At 46.0% G+C, this 27,591-nt stretch overlaps 1 protein-coding gene and 1 long non-coding RNA gene across 2 annotated transcripts; one reads left to right on the top strand and one right to left on the bottom strand.

Moving 5' to 3' along the window:
- Positions 1-385: 385 nt before the first annotated feature.
- On the bottom strand, positions 386-2,341 carry LOC107316345 (testis-specific serine/threonine-protein kinase 6-like). Its single transcript, XM_015867677.3, has 2 exons — positions 2,184-2,341; positions 386-2,054 (listed from the first exon to the last, which is right to left on the bottom strand). Exon 2 carries the CDS (start codon positions 1,289-1,291, stop codon positions 458-460), a length of 834 nt encoding a protein of 277 aa, XP_015723163.2. The 5' UTR covers positions 1,292-2,054; positions 2,184-2,341; the 3' UTR covers positions 386-457.
- A 67-nt stretch (positions 2,342-2,408) lies between these two features.
- Positions 2,409-27,496, top strand: LOC146760144 (uncharacterized). Its single transcript, XR_014948424.1, has 4 exons — positions 2,409-2,619; positions 24,092-24,223; positions 27,020-27,140; positions 27,399-27,496. It is a non-coding gene; the product is annotated as an uncharacterized LOC146760144 (long non-coding RNA).
- Positions 27,497-27,591: the final 95 nt, after the last annotated feature.

The raw sequence follows: 27,591 nt of genomic DNA on the forward strand, positions 1-27,591 counted from the left end.
TGGCTTGGCAATGATATTTGTCATCTTAGAGGATTCTGCTCTAAACTTGGGTTTTTGAACATTTCTGTGTGACCTAAAGCTCAGTCACAGTTTGGTGGTAACCAGTGCTGTTGGTAGAGCATGGACCTGGCCCCTGTGTGACCAAGGAGACAAGTCTGGCATAAGCAGCCCTATGGTGCTCTCTAACTCCTCACTCAATGCAGTCACCAGGGCTTGAAGCTGAATGCGCAGCAGGCTCATTTATCTCCTTTATGGAGGTGTTTGACCACCTTCTTGACACCATTTTTTTGACACCACCTTACTGACCACCACATGGTCTTGCCAGCACTTGAGGTCCAACCCCACTTACATTCTGCCACTTAAAACCATTGAGAAACTGCTAATGTGCTTTTCTGCTATGGCATTTATTGTACTATAATGTGACTGCCACAGTGGGGTCCCTGGCAAGGGCTGTTCTTCAGATGTCTCCTTTCAGCCAGCAGTTCTTGGCTACCTGCCCTGCACCGGGCCGGCGCTCAGCACAGAAGTTCAGCAGCTGGGCAATGAGAGCCTGGCAGTGCTCTGGCAATGGGAGCACGCTCTCTGGGTAAGTGACCCCCTTCTTCTGTTGCTGGGGTAGGCTGTGGACGTGGGTGTCATTGAAGGGCATGCAGCCGGTCACCATGACGAAGAACATCACCCCCAGGCTCCACATGTCAGATTTCTTGCCGTCGTAGGGGATTCCCATCAGCACCTCTGGGGAAGCGTAGGCTGCTGAGCCGCAGAATGTGGTGCACATATCTGGGTAGACGTTGACCTCCTTGCTGAAGCCAAAGTCGGTGAGCTTGGCCCGGCGGCCGTCAGCAGTCAGCAGCACATTCTCACACTTCAGGTCCCTGTGCACCAGATTGCGATCGTGCAGGTAGCGCACAGCACCCACCACCTGTGCAAAGATGTCCCGGGCATCAGGGACACAGGGCATCTTGCCCATCTTCTGTACCAGCTGCAGAAGGTCGGTGGCTGCCGCCTCCATCACGATGAAGAGCTTCCCATCGCACACCTCGATGAGCTCAAAGATGTGGATGATGTTGGGGTGACGGATCCTGCGTAGGATGGAAAGCTCCCGGGGCAGGAATTTGTACACGAAGGCTGGGGGGGCTCGTCGCCGATCCACCACCTTGATGGCCAGGGGTTCTTTGTGTTTGGTGGAGGTGGCTGCTTTCACCTTTGAGAAACTGCCCTCCCCCAAGGTCTGACCCAGCTTGTACCCCAGCTCACTGAGCGCCTTCTCACCCGCACTGAGTTTTGGCATGCTGAACAATTACAGTGTGCTTTAGCAAAGCTCGTGTTTTGCTCCCGGGCTTCAAGACTTAATACATGGCGCCTGGCAGTGGCTGATCATCACCTTCCTTCTTACAGGTGCCCCGTGAAGCTCAGGACTCACCCGGTCATTGTGATGGAGTAGAGAGCTGTGGGGAAGTGTGATGTCAAGGGAGTGAGGTAGGTCCCCGAGGTGCTTCAGTGTCCCTGCATGTCTGCACACATACAGAGGGAGAGCAGCCACTGCTCAGTCACAGAATTCTTATGGTTGGAAAAGACCACTAAGAGCTTCTAGTTCAGCCAAGCATTTCATAGTTTTTTGCCTTTTCCTGCTCTCCACTCGAGTTTTTGATATAGGGGTTGTCTGATGATGAGAGTTTAAAAGAGCAATCGCTTTGGGGACCAGTGCTTATCTTCTCAAAGGTACTGGTTGTATCAAAATCAGAACGACATAGAGTGGCACAAGAGAGGCATTTTTTCCATCCATAGCTACAAGCCACCCTGCCACACGAGAACATTCAGGTTTCAATTACAGTGTTGCAGGGAACCGTTTTCTAGACCTCCTGTTTTTTTTCTGTCATCCCATGGCATCAAAGGCAGATGTTGGTGGTGTGGCAGTAGAGGTGGTACCTTCCTGACAACTGTTATGGTGCTGGAATTCATCTGGCCAAGGATCTTTTTCTGCTTAGGCCAGCAAATAACTGCACTGGGATTTCTGTCTTCTGAATGGTGGGTTCCTGGCAATTCCATCTAGGCTGTGAATCATAACCACAGTGACTTCAGTGGGGGGTGGAGCTGTACTTCTCAGAGGAGTTGGGAGTTTGGGGTGACTAAACATAACTGTGTGAACAAAGCAATGTCTTTTCCTAAAGGAAAAGGCTTACGCTGGGCTTCCTTTCCCTTCTTGCTAGCAGTATATCACAGGAAAATGCTGTCCTGAGATCTGACGGGTGTGAGGATGTTTGTGTAGCTACAGCGTAGCTGGAAGTTCATGTCATAGACACATCCCAAAGCTTGCATTAAGATCCTTGTTTGCGGGAAAGCTCTTTGAAACCCGTTATTACGTAGTTAACTACGTCATAACGTAACCTAGAATAAGCCCTGTGCCGTGCTCCACGGGGCCACGAAAGCAAGGCCAGCTGGCAATGGGGAAGCAGCGGATCCTGCAGCAAATGCTCCCCCTCCTGTACACTGCCGGCTAAGCCGGCTGTACGCGGCTTTGTTCGCTGCAATGCCGACGGATGACGGCAGAGGCTGCCTTGCAGCGGGTATAGGCACTCGTCGAAGAGCATGTAGCCAGTAAAGGGCAGTTCACGATTGGTAAGCGCTCTCATTTTGTTAGCAGTGTATATTGCTCCTCGTTTGCCAAGCTCTGTTCAGCGAGCTATTCACAGGTCGTCGATCTCTGGCCTGTGCGATGTCTGAGCATTAAGAAAAATGGGCCGGATCCCGCACAAAGCACACCAGGCACTATGGCTGCCCTTAATCCTTTACTGCAGAATCAAACTGTGAAGTTATTTTGGGTACTGGTATTAAACAGACACGGAGCATCGAAGGAACAGAAGCAAAAGGAGCTAAGTGCAAAGCTTCACCTCTAAGTGCTTTATGGGAGCCGTGTACGTGCACAAACAACTGCAGCCTGGGGTTTGCTGTGGCCTCACAGCTCCTTCCTGGCAACAACAGCAGCACTGGCAACAGAGAAAAACCAAGCTGCAGGTAAAAAGCTGCTTTTGGTAATAGGTTGCAGTTTGGTTTTGTTTCCTTCCTCGCATGTTGCAGGCATTGGTTTTTACTTCAAATACTCTGGCTCTGATTTTTTATCCACCTTTGGTAGATGAGGGGATCTGATGCTCATAGCAAATGTGATCCTTGCAGCTGTCTGCTCTCAGATCTTACCCATGTCAGAGAATCACAGAACAGCTTGGGTTAGAAGGTCCTTTCAGGATCACCCAGTTCCAACCCCCAGCTACAGGCTGATTCCCACCCAGCAGATCAGCGTGCACAGGGCTCCATCCAACCCAACCCTGAGCACCTCCAAGGAGGGGGCACCTACAGCTCCTGTGGGCAGCTGTGCCAGTGCCACATCCTCTTGTTCAAACACAATGAATGTGCAGTTGATTGCAAGTCCAACAAGAGATATCCTAGAAATTCATCAGTTTATTCATCAGAAATTCACTGAACACCAAACAAAAAACACTTTGGACATACATTTGATTATCTAAGCTTGTTCAGACAGGAAAGAGAAACCTGAACCTGGCATTCCCAGTATGCCAGAAACATCTCTTCATGCAAATGAGAGTCTAAGCCATGTGGGGGATATAAAACATGATGCAAAGAGTTGGGATCTGGCTCATGGCAATGGGCCATGTCACCATCCCCTGGGTAGCTTACAAGCACCTCAGTAGGTGCCAGTGGAGGTGAAGGATGGGAAGGGATAATGTGCTGGTCTGAAACATGCTGTTGCAGCTGCCTTTTGTAGGCTTCACCTGCCAAATTTCAAGCCTGAAGGCAATCAGTGAGACTGCAGTGAGAGACAAAAGGGACCAATCAGATGGTTCTGTCAGTAGGGAGTTTTCCTGTTGGATCTACACTGAAATCTCTTTTGGAAAGAGTGAAGATTGAGTTTCTGTGCTTTCATACTTGAGGTAAGCTTGGCTAAACAGAGAGTTAGGAAATATCTGCTGCCTAGGGCTTTTCACCAGCTTTTCCTTTTCATTGCTGGAGAGACTGGTTGGAGGTGTCATTCTCTAAGTCTCCTAGGGGTTTATTTTGTTCCTTGATTTCTTTTGTGTGCTGCTTCAAGCGTACATCTCAGAGTGTATTTCACAGCACAATGATGCTTTACAGTGGGCAGGTGAGTGGTGAGAACCGTAAGCACTGAATAAACTGGTAAAGAGCATTACTAAGTCTGAATGTAATCAGAGCAGAGCGGGATGTGTGACTTTAAGTGGAGAGCCCAGGAGCTGCTGGGCACAGCTGAATACAGCAGGGGCCTCTTGGGTTGGTGGAAATAGAGTTGCACGGTGATGGGGGTCAAGATAAAACTGGGGAAATTAGAAGCTTTTATTACCACGGAATTATGGCATTTAAAAATCCAAATACAATTAAGTTAGAAAAGCAGGAAAGTGTTTTGTGGTTTAGTTATCCCAAATGAATGCCATTGAAATCTCTTCCTTGCACTGATTTACTTATCTGTCTTTGGAGAACCCCATTGCAGAGCATTATGTATTCAGAGACAGGTTTACTTGTCTGGCACATACTGTAATTAGTTTTTGCCTAACTGAGGGCTGCAGAGCTTTGTCTGTAACTGGGGCAGGGCAGTCTATGGTATTTGTAGTTGGAAAGTTGCTAGTGAAGGAGTATGGCTACAGATCAGGTGTGTAGAAGATATGGAAGCTGTGAGAGGCTGATTTTGTGGTTCACTCTCAGGACCAATGCTCAAAGACTTTCTCAGAAGCGCCTGAATCATCAGCTCAGTGAGAAGGGCTGGTTGCTTGGGATAGAGTAGAGAATAGGGATCTGGTTGCTCAAGCGGCAGGGTGTTTCTTTCTGCAGAAGACTTTGCATTGCATTTGTTGTTTTGTTTCCCAGAAAACTGCTGGCTGGACTGCGCCTTTCCCTGGAAAGACAAGTCCTTGGGAAGGAGAAACGTGGAGCTCTTTTTTCACAGGGTGGAGGGCAGGGGGTGGAAGGACGATGGCCAGCGCTTGCTGTGCTGATCAGATGATGTGTGCTTATGAGCCATAAAGTATGTCTACACAGAGCCCTCTTGAGGGCAGGTGCTTGTTAGAAACAGGCCTTTATTACTGATGCTTTGCAGGTCTTATCATTTGCCACCTTCATTTGTTCTAGGAGCTAATGCTGGTTGACTGAGTGGTATGTTCTGAGCATTGCTGGTGCTAAGGGAGGGCTTGGAGTTTAGCTTGGGATTTTTAGTTTTCCTCTTTTTCTAATACAACTCCTTTCCCTTCTCCTGCTTTGTGTTTTGAATCTAAAACGACGTGCGGGGGGTGAGGAGCTCCAGAGTGAAGGTGGCAGTCTGTCCTCAGAAATGAAACCTGCCTTGTTCAGATGCTTCCAGGCGAGTCAGCCCCAGCAAGAAACAAATTGTTTTAACAATAGATTTAATTAGCTGGTGTTTGTACTCCTGCACAGCATGGTGAGTCCCAGCGCACCTGCTGGCAGGCCTGTCTCAAAGCCCTGGCGTCTTCTGTGAAGGAGTGTGAGGAATGACTGAAGTGTTAAATAAGGACATCAGTAAGCGTGGCCATTCCCTGCAGGCTGCTGGGAGCTGCGTGGAGAGGAAGGCAGCGCTGTCTTTTGTGAAATGGCACAAAGAAAATCAACACAACTGAAAGGCAACTTACAGCCAGTATATCTATATCTTTAGCTAGATCACAGCTCATGGTGTCCTGCTGCTGTCAGGGACAGCTGGGACAGCTTTTCCTGAGCGTATACATATGTGGAGGTGGTGAGGTCTTTTTATTCTGGGGTGTTGCTTTCCCTCCTCTCTCTCCACCCTGGCTCTGGTTTATCTCGAGTCAGAAATAGTTTTCTTAAACACCAGGCCTGGAAACGTATCCTGGGCTTTGGTGGTCACTCTTAAATGTTTCTCCTTCTCTCTCCCTTTGTGGTCACCTCCCTAAAGATTATGTTGCCCCAAAGGCTGCCCTGTTGCAGGGCAGCAGCCCTGGGATGTCAGCTGGCTGTGCTGGGCAGCAAGTAGCCAACACGATCATTCTGCAATGCAGAGCATGGACAAATAAATCACAGTGTGAGGAACACTGTGCAACCTAGATTACAGAAGCAGACTTCCTTTTCCTTCCCTTGACTCTGCACCCTTTCATTATACTGGGAGGAGGAAAGAAATTGCCGTTTGTTTGAGGCTGCCTTGCTTTGCCATCTCTGGGTGGCTGATGACGTTTACCTTGCAGAGGGCAGCTCCGGGTCCCTCCTGCTTCTTTTTCCAAGCAAATGCAAGTAGGCAGCATCTTCTTGGTGCTGTGCTGTTTCTATTGGTTCTTGCTTGTCTTCAGCCTGTATAAAGGCACTGGCTGGTCTTCTTTGGCTCTGTTTCCAAGGGCAGCTTATGTGTTTGCTGCTTATTGGAACACGGTCTCAGTTTGTTGCAACTTTGGCAAGATTTAACTGCACGGCCTGAACTGTTTTGTGCCTGGCAGGACTAAAGCCAACTATTCTTAGGAAAGCATCAGTATTTAAGGAAAGTATCATTTCTATGGGTGAGGGAAGGGGAGCAAAGCCTATTATTTGCGGTATCTCTGTGTGACAAGGTCTCCTCATCTGGAGGGATGAGAGCTTCTGGCAGGGATGTGGCCTGCAGAAAGCCTGCTCTGTTTTGGACAGGTTTGGCTCAACTGAAGCAGCAATTGTGGTAGCAGTAGGGGCAGCAAGATCTACTCTTATAGCAACAATGTTATGACAGTACTGCACTTCAGTCATGCATGTACTCTGCTTCAGTCTCCAAGTCATTTCAATGTCTTGAATGCAAGCAGAGGCATAAGGGAGTAATGAGGCCAAGTTTTGCCACGATCTGTGACAGGCAGAAAGAAATAACTCCAAACAATATCACCACACTCAGATTGGGTCTGCTTGTGCTGGCCATACCTTGTATTTACGTGCTGCCATGGGAAACTATTTTTAAATGTTAAAACTTAAATTAGCACCTGCAAGCTAAATGGGTTACAAATGATAACATTTCCACTGTAGCTTGTTTTGTAGCACCTCAAAAAAGGCAGCTGGTTTGAGTGATATATTTTCATTCCTTGGGAGGGGATGAAGACTCTTGAAGAGTCTTCGTGACTTGTCAAGGAAAAGCACCAAAAATGCTGGGCACTTGGGAGGTGCAGTCATAGAGACAGTTAGCTTCCCAGACAGATTTTGCCATAGGACACAGAACTAGAAGCATCTCTGTGGTGTCTGTCCTGGGTGGAAGCACCAGCACCAGTCTTGTTGTACTATCAGAAATTGGCATTGGTTGCTATATAAGACTCTGTGAACCAGTGAGGTTGTAGTGAGGCACAAGGGCACAGGAGAAGGGTGTTAAGGAGACACTGGGAATTGGAAAGGATAGAATATAACTATCTGGACACAGCGGTCTTGACATCTCTTGTGATGTTTCCCCCCACCCTTGTCTGCACTGAGTGAAGAGGAATTGTCTTGGGCCACTTGTAGGCTGCTCTGAAAGTAATACCTCTTATGTCTTTCCGTGGTAACTACAACAGTTATATAAAACACAGTAACTCTGTTTGATAGAGCAAATTTTCAGCTACAAAACACTTGTTCAACATAGACACCACCACGAGCCAGTGTTTCACCAGCGATGAGCATGAGCCTGCTCTGGGAGGAGAGGTCTGAGAGAAATCTGGTAGAAAGGCATGGTCAGATTTTTTTAGTTGAATAACTGGTCACGACTCCTTACATTCCATTTGAAAATGTGCAGGTCATGACTTTATATCATCTGGAAATGGAGTCACAAATGTGGGCTGATGACTAAAAGCCATTTTGACACTTGTGGGCTGCAGGTTGGACAGACCTGATCTCATGTCACTTGTACATTGCACAGCAGCAATGAGAAAACTGGACCTCTGATACAGTCAGATTACTTTCCCACGTGAAATGTATGACATTAGTTAGGCATCAGTTGAGAAAACCCCTGAGGGCCGGTGAGTAATGAGACATCCTCAGTGACTAAACCCTTCCTGAAAGAAGTGGTCAGAATCACTCTGGAGCAACGCTGCACACCTCTGACCCACTGCTGGGTGATGGAGCCAACCACAGCAGGAAACATGTGCTACTCTCAGTGTGCACTCATAGGTCAGTTTTTCATGAGATGTAGATATAATTCACAAGTCACCATTTGCTTACTTGTGCTGTTGCTACCTGGACAGACCAGTATGGTCTGTGCGGTCTGCTCCTCCCCAGCATTTCTCTCTACAGGTTCCATGCATTCCTAGGTGGGATGCAGAATTGCTTTGCAGACTTTTTAGCTCTGGTTTCTGAGATGGATTATTTGAGGGAGAAAATTAGGGTCAGATATGCTCAGAAAAAGAAATGGGTTTGGGAAGTTGGTAGTGAATTCTTATGTTTTCTTTCCCTTCATTCACCTGTTGGGGAAAATGTTCTTTACTCTTACAGTAAAGGAGAATTTCCCAGCTAGCTCTCTTTGTTTTCAGTTTCAGTGTTCTTTTGTCATATCCTCACTGGCAGACACAACCTCTGGCTAGGGAGGAGCTGCTATTTCTCCATCTCCTCTGAAATTCTTCCTTAGCACTCTGGCTTTATTTTTGTAACTCACAGGACAGGCAGCTCTGCCTAAGTGTGCTTAATTCTTATGTTTGCATCTGTTGGTATCCTAGCAGGAGCCAGTTAGCACTGCTTTGCTTCCTCATCCCTTTCGCTTGGGACTTTATTACTGGCAGCTGATTTTTGTGGCACAGTTTGGGCCCGTCTCTGCAGCCCTTTGGGTGATGCTCCTTGCCTCCATGGTATCTTCAGAGCTTCATTGAAGCAGTTAGCCTCAGAAAGGCCTCAAGTGGTGTCTTGCTACTGTGCAGATACGCTGGTATTTCCAGCTTTCTCCCTGTATCTTGGAGGAAGGCTTCAGTTCTTCATGTTCTTGGGGAAAATGTATTGTCGAGGTTGTACTACATGCTATCCTGGTGTCTGTGAGGTCACGATGTGACAGGGAAGTCCTCTCCTGCCCAGCCAGGCTGCTCTTGTGTTTATCATCTTCTGGAGCAAAAAAAATAATACCTCTGGGTGTTGTCTCAGCATTACCTCCTGCTTCCCATTGCACACTGCTCTGCATGGGCAGCTGTTTCTTGTCTTTCTGACATGCTCGCAGACAGTGCTGTGACCCTGGGTTAATTCAAGGGACCCCGATTCTATGTGCTTAACCTACTGACAAGTGATGCAAGCCCATACCTCAGCAGCAGCAACACACCTGCCTGGAAAGCTGCATCTTTGAGACAGCCATTGCTGCTTGCTTGCCTGGCTCTGCCCCTTACAGAAATGAGTCTGCTAGGTCAGAGCTTTGCCCTCTTGCAACAAGCACGGATGTCTGCATGGAGGTCAGGAGGACAAACGGAATCATGCTGAACACTTCTGCCTCCACGCTGCCTGGCACAGGCTGCTACTATGGGTTGCCTCTCCAGGGACCAGTGAACACTCAGCTCTTCTCTACAGCTAGCAGAGACTGGCTTCAAGCTAAGCGCATCCTAAATGTTTATACAATTCATTTTTCTACCAAGCTCTTGCAGGGAGGTAGGGAGAGAAGGAAGGGAAATCTGGGACAGGTAGGCAGCTTTAATATGTATCAACCTCCTGAACTGAAAACAGGCTCATCTCTCCCTCTTTATCTCTCGTCCTAAATCTCAGTACCATCTCCAATGACCTCTCTCTCAGATTTCCAGGATGCCAAACAAACATTGGGTTGGGGTTGATTTATTCTGCAGAACAACTGGTTGCGAAATCTATTTGCTGTTTTTTGCATGTGTTTTTTTTTGTTCTCCTTGTTGAAGCTAGAAATAGGTCAAGCAGCAAACAGGCATTTCTGAGGCAGCCACAGTGACTTATACCCACAGGTGTATTTCAGAGGCGGCCTCTCGCTGGAGTTCATGCTCTCCCCCTGCCTAAATCCCCACCACTTTTGATAGAAGAAGGAGGAAGTGAATTGTTAGCAGCAGAGAAATGAAACCATTTACATTTCCTCGAACAAAGGCGGTAGGTTTTTCAATAGAAAGTACACCTAGCACACCCTTCCTCATTGCACTGCACCCACTAAACCAAGCTTTACTTCTTCCCCTGTCTTGTGCTTGGGAGCCCTAGACCTTCACAAAGATCCTCTTCTATCTGCGTGGTTCCTTTTTTGCAGTGAGTCTGTATATGGCAGATGACCTTAGTGGAAGCAAATGAAAGAACTGGCATTGTGTGAAGTTATTTTGGATCACATATGGAGTTGTCAGCTCTCTTTTAAGTCACAGGGAAGTTAATTTGGTCACAGCGAGACGGCAATATTCGCAGTACTTCAGGTCCCACCTTTCCTGTTCAGTAAGGCTGTCCCACTTCATTTCCCTTGGGGAAACTCCAGCCCCAGTGCCTGCTTTTATTTTCTGCAGATCTTTCAGGTCTTTTCTTGGTTGGTTGTAGTTTGTTTGTTTCTTTGTTTTTTTTTATAGTTACTGCACATCCCCATGTCTGCCTTCTGGAAACAATGGGAGGTGGTCTGTAGACCACCAAATGCTTTCTCTTTCCCTGGGGGACTTAGTGGTCATCGCTGAGGGAGGCTGTAGTAGCCCTTGGTTCATTGGGGAGGCTTTAGCAGCATTTCCCTGACGTGGGCTATAATAGGATGATGTGAGGTGTTTCACAAGCTTTCACTGCTGTGGAAAAGCAGAGGTCTTTGTTTTCGTGTGCACTATGCGCCATGCTGAGCGTGAAATCAACCTTTGAGAAAGTACGCAGTCAGGGCATAGGGGTGACAGTCCACACATCATTCACTATTGGTCTTAATTGCTAGGGCAGCAGAGGAGGAATAATTAGACACATGCGGTGTTCTATTTCCCATTTATATAGTGGTTTTTCAAATTGAACAGGCTTCCTGGGAAGGCTTAGTTCTTGGAGCTGAAACTCGGGAGAAACCAGGCAGCTGCTGTGCATGGGCTGAGAACAGCTGAAAGGTTCCTCTCTGTTCCCTGTGAGTGATCAAGTCAAATATCAGTAGTAACTGGTCAACTTTTTCCAGCCAAGATAGCAGGAAAGAATGTTTAATAACAAAAAAAAACAACTCCTGTCAGCCTGTTTTGGAAAATGCAAATGAGAGTCCTGCTTTATCATGGCATCTAAATCGGAGTCACTCGCAGAGGAAAGCAAAGAAAGGTGGGAAATGGCATTGCAGAGCTTTCACCTTTTGCACGTGGCTCTGCATCTTGCCACTGCAGCTGCTGCAACAAGCCTGGCAAAGGCATTTTCTCATTAGTTCTCTTTCTACATCTTGAGAAGAGCTCAGAAGACACTGCTCAGATGCTGCCTATCGTGCTCCAGTTTTTTTCCTCTTCCCATCTTAAGGAGACTTTGTCTCTTTCCCCCTTTTGAATTCCTGACCAACCAAGGTCATGCTTTACTTTATAGATCTCTCATTAGTCAGCTCATCTTTGGGTTTTGCTCCTATGTACCCTCCTATGATCTGTCTCATCTATTTCTCCACAGTACTTTCTTTCACTTTTCCCCCACTGTACCGCTCTGTCCTTCGCTGTTTCTTACAGTCTCAGCTACCCAAAAATGTCTGTGACCTTTCTCAGATAGGGAATCTGATGGTAGCTTTGATGCTTTTGGGGATTTGGAGCTGGTTCAGCATTAAAGAAAACAGCATGAGCAAAGTAAAAACTGGGCTTGCATTTTTGCAAGTTATTTTGAGTTATGGACTCCTGCAACTGCACTGAACTCCAGAAGCTTGGGAGCAACTTTCTTTGCCTGGAGCTGGAAGTGCAAGATGCCAAATTGTGGGGCATCTTCAAAACTGATTTGATTCTTATGCAGATCTGACATTTATCCAGGCTGAATCATGTCACCCAGGTGTAATGCTTTTGGAGCTTACTTTTTTTTGTAGTTAAAGCTGCATTCAGTTTGGGCCTGATCCTGCTGCATCTTGCCTACATGTTTCTCTTGGAGTTTTCCATCAGCAGCAGTGCGGGCACTCAGGAATCCATATGGCTCTGCAAAGCATGGCAGTTTCACCTGTTTGTCCTGGTGCTGTCCTGGTACAGAACTTATTATTAGCTTTAGCTCGGGATGAAAACAAGCACTCTCTTTGAGGATCCCAAATACTTGATAGGGCCAGCCAAATATTACTTTCTTTTTATAGAGCCTCCATCTGACTTTGGAAAGAAAATATGGAAAGAAAAAAAGCTTTTACCCATTTGTATTGTTAATGATGGTTATTACAGCAGGCGCGAGGAACAAGCAGCTCAGAATGACATTGCATTGTGATGTGCAGTGTATGAACACAGAGCACTGTACTTTCCTTGCTTTATATTACAGTCTAATTACAGCCTGTCGTTGTCAACAAACCATTTTTCCCCTAAGAAATAGGAACCACACATACTGTGTGTTATACAGGCTAAAAAGGTTCTGTGAGAACTGAGGAGATGGGAAGAAAAAACAAGTCCCAAACTTTTCATGTATGGTGAATTTCCATTAGTATGGACAGTTCATCTATGCAGTAAGGAGTAATTATTCCCATATTGACCCACTGGATTTTAATGATAGATACCCACAGACTGGCAACCTCTTTCGATCTCCTAGTCATAGTAATGTATATTAGGATATCATAAACAATTATCTGAACGAGTTGTTGTTTTTCCCCTGAAAAGAAAGATTATTTTTAAAAGAAAATTAGTTTGTGCCCCTTGTCCTATCTATATTATGTGTATTTTGGAGGTTCTGCCCAGCTCATGTGCAGCACAGTGGGTTTGAGCATAGACAAGAAATCTTTAGACACCATATTACCATGACTTGATGGGTTAACATATATCACCTGGGCCTCAGAAACACTGTGTTGCTGCTAGCTTGGTATTTGTGTGAACACTGTGGTTTGTACCACATGTCCTGGTCCTCTCTTGGGGAAGAACAAAAGGTGCTGTTTGTTTGCAAGCCTAGAGTGTAAAGGAAGAGTCTGACAACACAGCTTTGATAGCAGTGGAATGGCTGGGGACTGAGGAAAGGGAATGGTCAAATGTTAGCAAGGAGATGTGCAAGGGGATGCTCTAAATTGCTAAGATTTTACATGAGTTTGTATTTTGCTAGCATATCAATCATGAATATTTGGGCAGAATCGGCTGAACAAAAGAGTCTGCCTACAACAGCAGCTTTCAGCAAAAATGAAACAGCAGCAAGCTGTCTCCTGTCACGTCTGCAGCACCAGGAGATGTACTCGTACCCTAATGTACCGCTGAGAATTGTGCTGCAGCTCTCTTTCTTGGTCTCAGCCATAAGGTAAGCAGGTCAGCTCTCAACCTGCCCTTCCCTTGGGACTCTGTTCCTCTCAAGTCAGGGGGAATATTTGCACTGCCATCTGCTCCAGAGGCTTCGGAGCAGCTCTGAAGCTTGTGTTCAGTCTGCTGGACTCCAGCTGTGTCATGAAGCACAATATTTTCATTGGGTTCTTCATTCTGAATGGTCTTATATGAAAGATGAAGCTTAGGGACTTGAGTTTGAATCTGCTCTGATGTAATTTATCTGTGAACAGCCAAGTAGCCTGAAGCTCACCAAAAAGGTTGCAGGAAGGTGACTGTGAAGGAGGAATGACTTCATCTTTCTGGGTCAGCAGTTTGGGCAAGAGCATTTATCTGTTCCTAGTCATTGCTTGAAAGCAGTGTATGAACCCTAAAGGTGCTGGCAAGCCTGACTTAAGGGCCCCATGCTTTCAGTGATGGAAAGAAGCATCTTCTTTCCTTCGTACTGTATTGGAAGTTTCTGGCCTCTACAAATGGACATTCAGCAGCATCTTCCCAGGAACAGCATGTATGAGTGCTCTTCTGTCTTTCCAACCACATGAAAATCATACCTGCTGGTAGGCCTGTAGACACAGGAAGGGAAACAGGCCCATGATGAGATGCGCCTGAGAATCTGATCAGGTTTCTGGACAAACATTCAGCTCAGGACTCATCCTTAACCATGCAAGGGGGGTGTCAGCAAGCCTGCTTCTGTTAGGAGTGTTGTGTTGCCATTGGAGGGTGGTGTTTCCAAGGGAATGTTGTTTTGCCTTGGGAGGGTTGTACTTCGATGGAGGGTTGTGTTTCCATGGCTGTCTGATCTGAAGGGAAGGTTGAGGACCCTGGCCATATCCCTGGTCCTCCAAAGGCTACCAAGGTCCTACCACACACTGTGATTGAACCAAGGTTTTTCTCAGGTCATCCTAATATCCTCTCTCCATGTCTGGATGCTGGAGAAATTAAGGCTGATTAACTCCTTTGCATGAAAGCATAATGCTTTCCTTGTGCTGTAGTTACCTGTCCCGGTCTATTTCCTGAGGTATGTTTACATCAGAGATTAAGCTGTGTGTAAATTGATGCTGTGCTTTCTGCTAGAGGTAAACTACAGGAACTAATGATCAAAAATAGTCAGTGAGAAGATATGTGATTGTCCTTAAATGATCTTTCATTGTTTCTAAGTGGGAGCTGATGTCTGTGCCCTGATACTTGAATACCAGGCAAGATGGTTTTTGTCAGAACATATCAGCAAATCTACCTCTGAGAAACCAGTAAATGAAATCCCACCCTGAAAAAAGAACTTTTCTGTTTTTTTGACTTTGCACATTTTAGTAGCTCACAGGTATATGCAACATGTTGCTGTGAGGTTTTCCAGACAAAGTGTAGTTCCTTTACAGGGCTTCTATATTTCCCTTTGCATTCCAGGAATCAAATGAGAAAGTCAGAGCAGAGATGCTAGGCTTGATCAGGGAGACAGCCCCCTCTGCCTGCTGCAAGGCACTGCAGCTCCGAGGAGCACTGCCCTGCTGTTTGCTGTGGGGCTGAAGTGATGTTGGATCTGAGCAACCCTTTGCCCAAGTGCTGCAAGATCTCTCTCTCTTTTTAACAGTGTCCATGTATGTTTTAACAGGCAATCATAGAATCAAATAGGCCGCCTGTGGCTTAAGGAGATTGATGCCTTCCATCTCCTCTCCCAAGGGAATCTCAAGGCCTAGGAGGAAAGGGTATCATCCACAGCAAGCTGTGAAGGGCATCTGATAATTGATTGCAGTGCATGGAAAAGGCTTTGAGAGGTGCCCACAGCTGGTGCCTGGTGTGGCCTGTGCTGAATTGCTTTGCTGCCCTGTCATTACAGATCTGCAGCAGTTCTGTGATGCAGCACTGCTAACATTATCCCTGATCTCAATAGATGGTCCCATGTCCTGCCTAGATGCAGGGGATGGAAGGTAGAAAATAACTGTGTTGTGTGTTTTTAGTGGCAGATTTAGAACCAGAGGATCTCATGGAGCAAGACAGTGGGAGTGCAAATCTGCTTAATAATAATAAGCAGATTTCTACTACTCCATTATTCCAATGCTTTGCAATAGGAAAAAAAATAATTAGCTTACTGCAAACAAATGGAAGATCATGGATGATTAAAATTATAATTAAAGCATAGAAATGACACTTGCATCACAGATGTACATCTCTGCAGACTATTGGAACAATACGTTAAACCAAGTCAATCACTCCCTCATAATAATGGCATTTACAGTAACACAATGGCAACGCAAGGCATTTTGCTGCAGACAGGATTGCGTTTTAAAATGTATTTACAGCATTAACATCCAAAAGATATGATCTCTGTTGGAAAAATGGTCAACGCTACTGTTCAATTTGCAGACATCAGGCTTTGGTGTGATGAGCAGCAGTGGAGAAAATGAAAACGAGGGAGGATGTTGAACAAGTGCTTTATAAAGAGGATTTGCTATCGAGGGTTTAGAGCAGGAGGATTTTGATTATGTTACAGTACCAGATAAAATGGAGCGGGAGGGATGGAGGGGGACAGTAATTATAAACTTCTATAATCCATGGAAAACAATTTAAAGATAAAGTGATAGAATATTAACTGCAACTTTAAGGAAAGTTTTCCTATTTGTGGTCATGATTATTTGCATTCTTTAGATCTAATTGAAGAAAAAAATACATGGCAAGGTATAGTTTGGTTACAGTGCACAACAGGCAAGGAGAAACTTGAGATTTTCTGTTGCTCTCAAGGGGTGAACTCCCTTCTGATGGGATGGACTTTTTAAGAAACAACAGGCCCTTTGGACAGTGGGAACCATGAGTTCTTTGATGCCACAGGAAGCCTAAGCTTCTTAATTTCTGGTGTGTGGAGCATTGCTTTGGGCAGACAGTGGGGCCAGACTGATTCTCCTTACACATGTAGAACATGAGTGGTGGCCTGTGCTACAGCTGCAGGAACAGGCAGGAGCTGCTGAGGCTTTGGCCATGTTTCCAGATGTATCTTCCAGAATAAGCAAACAAACCCACCATTAACAACCCTTTTTTGCCTTCCATTCTAAGCTGTCAGGACCATACAGGAGTTATGCTTCAGAATGCTGGTACCTCCAGTAAATGTTTTGCTTGCGCCTTCAGATGGCAGAGCTGCCTTGGGAAAATGAGAACAGGGAGAGGGGAAAGGAGAAAAAAAGAAAGAAAAAAAGGTGCTGTGGATTCCAGTTGTTTTCAATGCCTTTGAAATCTTTGAGATGGGTTTTGTAAAGGCTAAAGCAATAGGGGGAAAAAAAAAGGCATGGAGCTGTATGCAGAAAATGGGAAAGGGAACGTGAGAGCACTGCTCGAAAGAGCGTTGTTCTCCATAGAATAGCAGTGAAAGAAAACAGAGGCAGGAGGAATCTTCAATTAAGATAGTATAAGGAAGCAAATATTTGAGGAACTAGTAAATCAACGAGATAAGGGTAGAATAAAGGTAATTCAAAGCCCAGTGTCTTGTTGTAGTGCGTTATGAACATCAGAGCACAGGGCTGCATTTGATGATGGACTATACAGCGTAAAGCTGGAACGAGGCAGTGGCATTTTTGTAAAGCTCGCTGAAAGATAAATAAATCACAGAGGTTATTGTATCGTACTGTCAGTGGGGTTTTAAATAAGTTGGTACAATTATTTCAGGCATGAACAAACTATAAGAAATATCTGCCCTCGAGGGCTGTTATTTTCTCAACAAATGTGCTGGCAGGGAAAGTCAAATAGAGCCATAAATATAATAGGATGGGAAACTATGCGCTGGGGAAAAGGAATTTGGGATGTTGTTAGAAGTGCCCAGTGCAGAAAGCAGGTCCCGGCGGAAGACTTTTGTGGAGGAAAAAAAGCAAGTCCTACACATGGCAATGACAATGGGGTACAAGGCACGAAGCCATGCCTCATTCAATTCGTACCAAGCATCAGAGTCACACGACACTGGAAATAGGCTCTACAGGTGATCGGTGCTGGGAAGAGAGGTGCCAAGTCCCACCTGCATACCTGAGAGTGAGCTGGAAAAGCTTTACAGGTGAGTGTGTAATGCTCATTGTGCTCCTGAGAGTCTTGGTGAATGAGGGCTCCATCACTTCATTTTCCGGTGACCCTAAAGAGGTTTTTCCAAGTAGTAACTCGTGGAATAAGGACTAGAGGGTTGGGAGTACAGAGAACATCCCTACTAGAAACACGAGTACCATTGAGGTCTATTAAAGTAGTTTTGCAAAGGAATAAGAGCATTCATTTCTTTGTGTAATGGAGAAATGTCTACAGTAAAGATATACAGACGTGGCTAAGCAAGCTTTCACAGCATGGTTTGAAAGGTACGGTGGATGCATTTTAAGGTGCTCCTGGCGACCCAGGCACTGCACGGCTGTGTGCTGCAGAGGGCAGTGTGAGCTCCTTGCTCGCCGGGCACGCTGCAGTTTCCAGCCTCTGCCACAGTTTGTTCCTGGCCTGTGCGGCTGTTTTGAGGTGTTGCATATGTATGTATGCAGAGAACGGGGCTTGGAGGGCATCCTGAAAGTCATCTCAGATGCCCCCTTGCCCCAGAGTGTGATTGCCTTTAGCTTGACCAGGCAACGTCTGTCTAACCAGGTATGCGGAAGGGGATGTTTTTTACTTGCGTTGTCTGTTTTTATAGCCCAAAGCTTTTCTGGATGGCATTTCTGTTCCGTTTTTATATTCACTGGTGTCACCATGTCTCTGATTCTTTTAAGGAGCATGCTAATGACTGACCATTTGGACGCTGATCTTGGCCTTCTTTTCTTTTGTGCTGTGGGAATGTGGTAATACAATGCTCAGGAGGTTGAAAGCAGGGATGTCCTCTGACTTGCTGTGGCTGGAGAGCACCCGGGCATGCTCAAAGCAAGCCCTTCTCTAACTAGTCTGTTTACTTTCCATAATTACAAGGCTGATAAACTCCCAAGCTTGAAACTTCTCTGAGTAGCTGTTGACACTGCTGTGAATAAGTAGAGTGGATTATTGTGGCTATCAGAAACAATACCCCTTTTCAGTGCTTCTTCAGCTGTTTCTAGGGAAAGAAATCTGTGCTTACCCCGAGAGCACCCAGTTGAAGCTGCCACATCGCTGTGTGCAAGCACCAGTGGCTCTTACAGGGGTCAGAGCTGACACTGCAGACAGGTATCAAGTGTCAAGCCCATAGTGACACTGTAGAACTCAAAGACAATATTCAGCTGTACCACCCACTCCAAGGAAAACCAGAGCTTTCCGGTGAGAAGCCTGAGTGTCTGGTGCTGCTTTTGAACACATACCCTGCTCAGCAGCTTCAGGCTTCAGCATTACAACAGGAGTAGGAAGCTCAGGATGTGCTGCAGGTGATCTATGTCAGTACCACCAACCAGGAACCGTTTTGTGGCCATGAGACAGCACAGGCCTGTGCTTGCGAGCTCGTTTCAGATAACTTCCATGAGCTCTTGTATGATAGAGACCTTGTGATGAAGGAGATGGCATTTCCTCGCTAAGCAAAGAGCAACCACAGCAGAAGCACAGAGCAGCCCAGGCTGCTGCAAGCTGAAGGTGTTCTGACAAGCAGCAATAATCAAGAAACATGTTCCTGCTACCCCATTCTCATCTGTGCTGTTTGCTAGATGCAATCAATACATGGTCTGCCAACAAAACACACACCAGTGCTCTGCAGGCTTCCTGCACCAGGGACCACACACGAGCTTGGTGCTAGAGATCCTTTCAGATTAGGAAAGATCTTCCCTGTTTTACTAATAGTGTTAGGTTAATTGGAGGGGTTATTAAGTTTTCACCATAGATGTGATCTCTTTTATTTTTCTCTTCAGCCCACAAAGAAGTTATGCCAGGTTTCTATTGTGTGTCTGTTTTCATGTTTTGCACATCTTTTCTTTGAGTGTTTAGCAATGTATGTGAGTTAAGAATGTTCTTTATAATATGGCTGAGTCCATTCATACAACTGTAAACGTGGCTCCTAAGTTTTGTGACAAGATGCCTTTTCCTTTTGTGTTGTTACACGACACTGAAGTTCCTCATTCTTCTTGAGGCTTTCAACCAACTTTGTAGATTTTGCTATCAAAAGTCTTGCTCTGAATGCCAAACTGTTGGGTCTCCAAATCTGACCATGTGCATTTTTTGAGATAGGCACATCGTTTTCACTCTTTTGCTTCTGCTAACAAGTGACCCAGCTTCTTCATTTTTGGTTCCTAAAGTCACTATTGTCCCTGAATTATAAATCTGGGATAACATCAGCTTGTCAGAACACCTTGATATTGAACGAGAACTAGCCACCTAAGTCATTGCTGACCAGGAGCTGTTAAGTGTTTATGAAATGAAAGGAGCCATAATGTCTGGAGAGGTGAAGAGGATGGTTGTTTTAATTGAACTGATGTCCTCAGCATCAGTATTTCACCCATTTGTTCAAACAGTTCAGCTTACCACCACTGGCATGCTTCGTTTTCAACAAATGCATTCCCAAAAGCGAACTAGCAAAAGCACAAGAAATGGTCATTGAAAGCCATCCAGTGCTGTGACTTTTTTCTCTGTATTTATTGGTTTGTGCTCTGTTCTGATCCTCCTGCAGCAGGGCAGATGCACTGACGTGACTCAGCTGCCTGACGGTGCTGTTACACCTCGTACTTTGCTCTGCCATCCTCCCTCCTTTGCCTAGGTTGGCAACAAGTGCTTCTGCAGACTTTATCCTTTTCATAACTTTGTGATGTTTCATTATAATTTAGATGTTGAAGTTTGTGTTCGGTTTTGCCAGTTGAAACTCGTATCTCTTCCCCAGCTAAGTCTGCTGTGTTTGTTTTGCCCGCGTTGTGCCCCCACTTCCTGAAGCAGCAGTTTTAGTTCAAACCCATGTGAGAACTTGGCCATTTGATCACAATGCTCATCTCTTTCCTGCTTTCTGCTCCTGTCTGGCCACTTGTTTCTCATGTTTTGTATAGAAGTGAGATTGGCTTTAAAAAATGCTGTTGCTGTTGCAGCTTCTATACTGAGATTAAGGAATTTAATGCTTTCGTGGCACCAATAATTGTCCTAGAGTCTAGAAGCTCAGCTCCTTCTCACATCCTTGCATATTCCTTTACTACTTACTGGAGTGAGAAGCACAGCTTTGTGTGTGTAGCTGAGCTAATCCCTCCCTGAAGATATGGAAATCTACCAGTATCTCAATGAGAGTCATTGGGGGCTCACAGGTGGTTTCTTCATCGACCCAATTCCATTGGCCAGGCTGGAAGCCCTCTCAGATCAGTGGCTGAGAAGAACCCAGGGAGGCTGGGAGACAAAGAGACATTATTTTCTTTCCTGCTCTGTTAGACTTTGATAAAAAGCACTGATTTGTTATCACTGGGGTAAAAACATCAGCTGACTGGAGTTTTTGGCTCGAGTGTTGTGTGTTTAAATGATAATGGTACTACGTCAAAGCACAACACCCTTTTTGGTTAAAGGTGCCTGCTATTTAATGAAGCATTACACAAAAAATAATTCGTCCCTAGTTGGTTTTCCTTGGGAGTGTTTTGGTAATGCACAGAGCAACAGCTTATTAAAATGGAAGAAGGTAACCAAAATAATAATGATGGAAGGGACCCTTGATTCAAAAAGATATGACTCGCTTTACGTCGTTGACATTTGTGTCAATGCCGTATTAGCAGTCATCGCATTTCTCATTGTCTGCTGCAATGTACCCAAGTCCTCGGTAGAAAACTTCATTAATCAGGGAGGTGTGCTCTGTGTGTCTGTTTTGTTAGGAAGATGAATCACTTGGCTCTCTGCAGATCCGCTGAAGGAGAGGAGGACACGCGTTGTGTTTAAATGGAGGAGGATAAACCAAATCTATTCCGAGGCCTTTTTCTTTCATGTTTGCTCATCGCCAACCCAAAGAGTGTTTCAGAGACGATAATTTATTGACTGTTGTGTATTACTTGGTAATGTAGTTCTCATTTTTTTTGGCCAAAAGAAAGTGTATTTCTGTGCCCAAGGCAACAGGTGAGCTGTGGCAGGGTGAGCTTCCACTCTGCAGTGGCATTTTGACCATCTTAATTTTGGAGTAAACCCCCTCAGTTTTGTAGTTGAGTCTTGGTGCTGATAGAAACTGCCTGGCAGCCAGCAGAACTGGGAGCCTCTAAGTCTCGCACAGCTCTCCATGGGCCTCTAGCGTGATGTTGGGCAGGTTGGTTAATGTTCTTATGTTTTTCTCATCTGAAAGGCAGGTAGCAGCACCATCTGCAACCAAAGTACACATGGAGGTCAGATGGTATTAAACTGGAGACACAGTTTTCCAGAACACCCAGTTTTGTGACAGTCAGCAGGAAGAGCTTGTGAGATGAGGACCCTCACAAGGCCACCAAACATACCAGGCCATACCTTAATGCACACTATGGTATGGCTCTGCTCAGTGAGGCTGTCTGGCAGCCTTTGGTTGTCCATAGCAACCTGCAGGCATTCATACGGCAGTGTGCAAGTGCATGTGGGTTGGAAATGCTGCTGCAGGAGGCCACTGGGAAAAGGCTCTGTGCTTTGTGCTTGTTGCTGACGTTCTCCTTGTTGTTCCCAACCAGCCCATAGAACTCACAGCTTTTGCCAGCACAGTAACTCTTGCCAGCCTGCTGGTCCTGAGGCTGTGTGGGTACAGGCAGTGGGAAACAGACACAGAGGCATGGAGCACAGGGGTGCACCCAACCTGCAGGGATGCCTGGCAGTGCAGTGGTACCCAGCACAGATCTGGAGGGAGGCAGGGCTGGGTCCCAGCTGCTCAAAGCAGTGGCTGCAACGTGGCTCTGCTTAACACGCTGCTAGTGAGCTTGCTACATGTTGGGCCCCAGGACCTGATGTAATTGGACTTGGGAGTCCTCCAAAACAGGAGGAACTTCAAAAGACCCACAGCTGACCTTGGGAGGATTGAGGTGCAGCTGCGGGCTCCAGGCAGTGTCATCCTGGCAGTCCTCTGGCTCTAGTGACCTGCTTATGTATTTGAGGCTTGACAGTGCAAAAAGAGAGACTTAGAGTCTGACAGCTTTGGTCTTTTAATCCTTTTTTGTACCAGTAATCCTTTTTATGTGAGCAGGCCCTACTCATGCAAGTGGTACTCTTAGCATCAGCAGAGGATCTTTGACCTGCCTGTATTTAATGTAAACAAGGATTACTTTTGGCATCTGTGGAATCCTACAAAAACTAAAAGAAGCCAAGCATGGTTCGGGATTTATGGACCCAGGAGGTCAAGCTGGAGTTTACATTCACTGCTGGCAGTTTCAGGGGTTGCCAGCAGAGGCCTGGAAAATGAGCTTCCCTTCTGGCTGCAGAATAAACACAGCGTGGGGAGTAAATAGCAAAGGATTTACTGAAACAGTAGGCAAAAGGGAGGAGGGTTGTTTTATAAACCGTGGAGTCAGAGGACGTCCTGAGGTAACACTATCAGGTGCCTCCAGGTAGCAGATGCTGGTTACTGGAGTGCTTTAAGAGTTGAGAGAGAAAGCCTCCAACAGAGAAAGCTAGCACATAAAGAACCGCTCCTGCAGCTTTTTCAGCTTCTTGTGCCTGTGGCCATTGCTGGTTTTGATGCTAAGGTGGTTTAGCAGCTCTGTGCCTGGTTCACATGGGAAGTGCTTCCTGGTGCTTGTTTGGTGTGGAGGTGCACATCTCTGCTGCCATGGAACCAGAGGGATGTGAGAGGCCTGCATCAGCAGCCTGTGCCTGGGTGAGGGAACTGCACACTGCATGCTCTTATTGTGTAATTACCAGCTGAAGTTCCTGGCTGATGATTAGTGACCAGTTCTTTGTGACAGGATACTTCCCCAGGCAGAATTAACCCTCTGGGTACTGGCTTCAGCTATGCATTGTGCCATGCAGCACAGCTGTGCGTAACAGTAGAACCAGTTCTGGGTGGATTTTTATGTTGCAGTAAGCAAGAGCTTTACATCAGCCACCACTGCCAATGGTTCAGATGCTTGGGGCACCATTAGCTATGGGGTTAGGCTTACTGCTGATGGAGTAATGGGAACGGTGGTCTGCAGAAAGCCCTCTACCTGCTCTGCCATTTTCAGCCCCAGAAAATCAGAGGTGATCAAAGCAATGCTCTGGGTGCCTCACATGTCTCTGCTGAAGTGTTGGGAAACTGGTACCTTATGAGCTCAAACCTGCTTGTGAGTCTGACTGTAATGACAGGCCGGAGCAGTTGGTGTGACACGGGCTCCACGTGAGCTCTCCACATCCTTTCCTGATGCATTGCTTGGCTGTGAGCAGACAATATCTACTACTAATTATATGTTGCTCTGCCAGTTGCTAATTAAGGAGAGCTGCAAAGCTGAAATGGGGTAGCAACCATCAAATCTGGTTTGTTTCTGGGGGTTTGAAGTGGCTTACTTAAAGATAAGAAGCAGAGAAAGGTGATTTCCTTGCAGTCTTTTGCCGAAAGGGAAATAATATTGGATGGGGTTGGGAAGAAGCATCCAGACTTGCTGTGCAAGCTCCAAGAAGATGCCTCCTCCAGCCTGGAGCTCAGCGACTAGATGGGACCCATAACAGCTGGGTGCAGCAAGGAGGGTTCAGGAGGCAGTGGGGCACTCTGCCTCACCTCAGACCTTGATTTTCTCACAAAGCTGGTAGTGGAATATTGAAGGTAATGATTGTATGAATTGACAGAGATCTCACTGGATGTGGGGGTATTCACAATGATTGTCATCACGTCTCTTTTTTTCATGTGGCTTTTTGTGATGCTCAGGATCTGACTGATATAGGGGAATATCAGAGTGTGTTACTGTGGCTCTCTTAATTCTGAATCACAGGAACTAAAGCTCGGTCAGAAGAGACTAATGACTAAAAGAATGCGTGGATGAGAGGATGATGAGCCTTCCTAATGATCCTACAGGAAGTAAACAGACAAGTCGGACACTTCCCATGGATACATATATGTGTCAGTAAGTACTTTCTCAATTCTCTTCTCCGTGTGGGAGAGCACAACGGAGAGGTCACCTGTCCAGCAGAAGCTTGGCCAGTTAAGCATCTCCTGAGTCTTCTCCAAGTTGCCTTAATGTGTTGCCATTCAGAATTCGAGATATCAGACATCAGGTGGAGGTCAACATCAGCATATAGTGAAGGTGACTTAGCATCAGCATATAGACTAATGCTCTTCTGTTTGTCTGTAATGACAAAAGAAGCTTGAAATATTTTAATAAGAGGAATTACCTTGTATATAACAACTTCATTAGCATGTAGGTACAGAAAACCTACAGAAGGTATCTGTTTGATGCCTTCGGTTATCCATTTGCCCACCAGAAGGGCATCAGGCACCTCTTCCCTAGCGTGAAAGTGCAGTCACCGAGACACCTCATGTGGCTCATGAACAAAGCCTAGACAAAACCACTTAGACCATGAGGTGATAACATCTCCACCAGCACTGCCTTGCTCAAAGGAGCTCCCGAGGACTTGAGCAAGAATAAAATCAGGCCTCTAAAAGTTAACCTGTTGGTAGGCGTGAGGAGTCAGAAGGGAAGGAACTGGCTGGTTTGTGGCTGCTGAGGTTGCAATGTGACGCCCTGTTTCACAGCCTCCATAGAAAGAGTTTCTGTGTCATCAGGAGGAGCAGGAGTGCTCTTTTCCCCATAAGTACCATGTCAGAGCACCTTGGCTGTGTTACCCTACTAAGCTGCATTAAGTAGATTCCTGCAGTTCTTTTCTTGCTATGAGTAAGGCTTTCTTCTTCCTACTTATTTTTTTTTTCCCCTCCATGAGTCAAAGCATCATGAGCTGGCTTGGTTTGTTTTGAACGGTACCTTCCCAGAAGCAGTAAATCACGAAGAACTATTTGTATTACTGATGTATTTCATGTTCACATGTAGGCTTTAAGAGAAAGTGTTTCCTTGGTTATCCCAGCTGGGCTGGAACATTGATTTTACATATGGTAGTAACATGGAGGTGGAAATGTAAAAGCTGTGGTACAAAACAACTTTGTGTTGCCAGCGGCACTTGAGATGCTGTGTTGGCAGGTATCATGCACTGAAAAAACACTGTTTATCAGCTGATTTTTTGGGGGCAGGTGTTTGGTTCCCATATCCTCCTCTGAGCACCTAAACGGTAGTGCTGTCATGTAAGGCACAGAAACCTGCAGTGACTTACGTACTTGTTAGTCACTGACACAAAGCTGGGCATCTCTGAGTACAACTATGGGTGCCACAGGGAGAAGGGAGATAAATTAAAACTTGCTGTACTCTGGAGCAGCTTGATTCTGTATTAGTCTGCAGAAGGCAGTTAGTCATTTATGAAACACTTTGCCATGATGAGATCTGTTTATTTCGCGTAGGACTTGCTTCTTGCTGTTAGCACAGAGCTGAACAACTGAGGCTGTGCCTACACACTCACGTCCCCAGCAGCATCAGTACTATAGTGTTCTGCTTGCACAGAGGGCAGGGCCAGCATTCCCACACTGACTCAGCACAGCAAACCAGAGTCGTGCCTCCCTCTTTTCAGCCAGGTGTTACAGCCAAGTCTGACTCAGTAGCAAACCCAGACCTTACCAGGAAGGCAGCGATCAGACATGGACTGTGCTGGGAGGTCACAGAGGAGTGCTGGCTGTCTGAGACAGGATAAGTGCCCTAATGTCCTCATCCAGCTCCATGGCAGGGAGATCAAGATGTGGTTTTGGTTACTCTGCCAAGGGAACTGATATTCCTTAACACACGGTTGCTTACATTAAGGTTTGAGAAAGGTACAGGTTCATATTATAAGTATCAAAATCTTTCAGGAAAGAGCAGGCACTGCTTCAGGAAAAAAAAAAAAACTTATAAATTTAGGAAAAAAACACCCAAATTTGCATTAAAAAAAAATCCAAACCAAATTACACCTTCAAAGGCTCCTTCCTAATCATAAATCCCTTCTGAAGGTCATCATTAGATGACGCAAGCAGATGCTGAACTTCCAGCCCATGAGCCGCAGTGGAGCTGGCTGGCAGCCATCACGGTGTGGTGGGTCTGCAGAGCAGAGCGCTGGAAACCATTTCCAGGGCAGAAGGAGCTGAGATCCTCCTGGTCCTCAGGGCGTGTGGTGCAGCCACAGACCGTGTCATGGGACTGCTCATGTAGAAATCACTCCTGGCAGAGAATGGTCTTGCAGAAGGCATTCATGAAGCCTTGTGAAATGTTGCCTCCTTTGGCCAAAGCAGATGGAAAAGGGCTTGCCTTGCTGATAATTTAGGGGTTCCTAAGCCACAGCGGGCACCTTCCCAGTGCTGGCTGCCCTATGTTGAGCCACATGCATGTGAAGCAAGTGACTCATCTCACTCTAGGGAAAATGCAGAGGCCCATGCAAAGCTCTGTGCCCCACTCAAACTGCCATTCCTCCCTGACTTTAAGTACTTCTTTTGTATTAGCCAACCAGCCTTTCAGTATGGCTAGTTGATCCCTTAGATCCTGGGGGTGGACCAGTGGCCCCTATTATCCCAAGAAAAATTGCTGCAGTTAAATATCCTTGTTCAAGAATAACTCATGACACAGAAAGACCTACTTTGGGACTCCATTAGCAGTGAATACTGATCAACTGAAAGAAAAGGCTGTGTGTGTGGGGAGGGAGGTTGAACAAATTTCTCTGCTGGCATAACTCCGTAGGGTAAAATCACAGCCCCGCTGAGATGCATTTTTGCTAGATATGCAACTGCTGAGAAATCTTTTAATAACTCAATGCTGATTTTGCTTTGAATTAAAACCTCCCTGTAACCTTAGCTTACAGATATACCTTGCACATGGACTTTCAGGAAGCAAAGGAGCTTGACAATGAATTTAGATGCATCAGTGAAAGGAGAAACGAGGAGAAACTCGTTGAAGGCTGAATTTGTTAATCGTGGTAAGACTGGCTGAACAGCACAGAGACACTCAGATCCCTCTGAGAGGCTTTGACCGCAGCCACACACTTTACCAGACATCCTGTGAAATACAGAAGCACAGCTTTGGTGCTGTGCCGTCTCTTGGTGTGGCCCACTCACGCAGTCGGTGCTCATTATCATTTTTAAAGATCAGATTATTGCAGGACTGGTAGATGCTGACAGTACATTTATCTCTTTCCATTGTGTATCGCTGTCATGGCTTCTGTGTTTTGATTTAGGTCAACTTGTTGTTCCTGGGTATTTGGAAGCCTTCTGGAAGCACTCATGCCTGAAGATACACCTGCATTCATAACCTCTGTGCTTCTTGTCTTTGAGGAAAACTGACTACACCTCCTGCAAGGAGGTCAGAAAGCTGGGGCTTCCACAGCCTGCAGATACAACTAGCAAGCCTTAGAAATAAAGCAGGAAAGA

The sequence above is a fragment of the Coturnix japonica genome, chromosome 7, assembly GCF_054131305.1.
Source record: "Coturnix japonica strain WE chromosome 7, WE-NBRP24, whole genome shotgun sequence".
Taxonomy (NCBI): domain Eukaryota; kingdom Metazoa; phylum Chordata; class Aves; order Galliformes; family Phasianidae; genus Coturnix; species Coturnix japonica.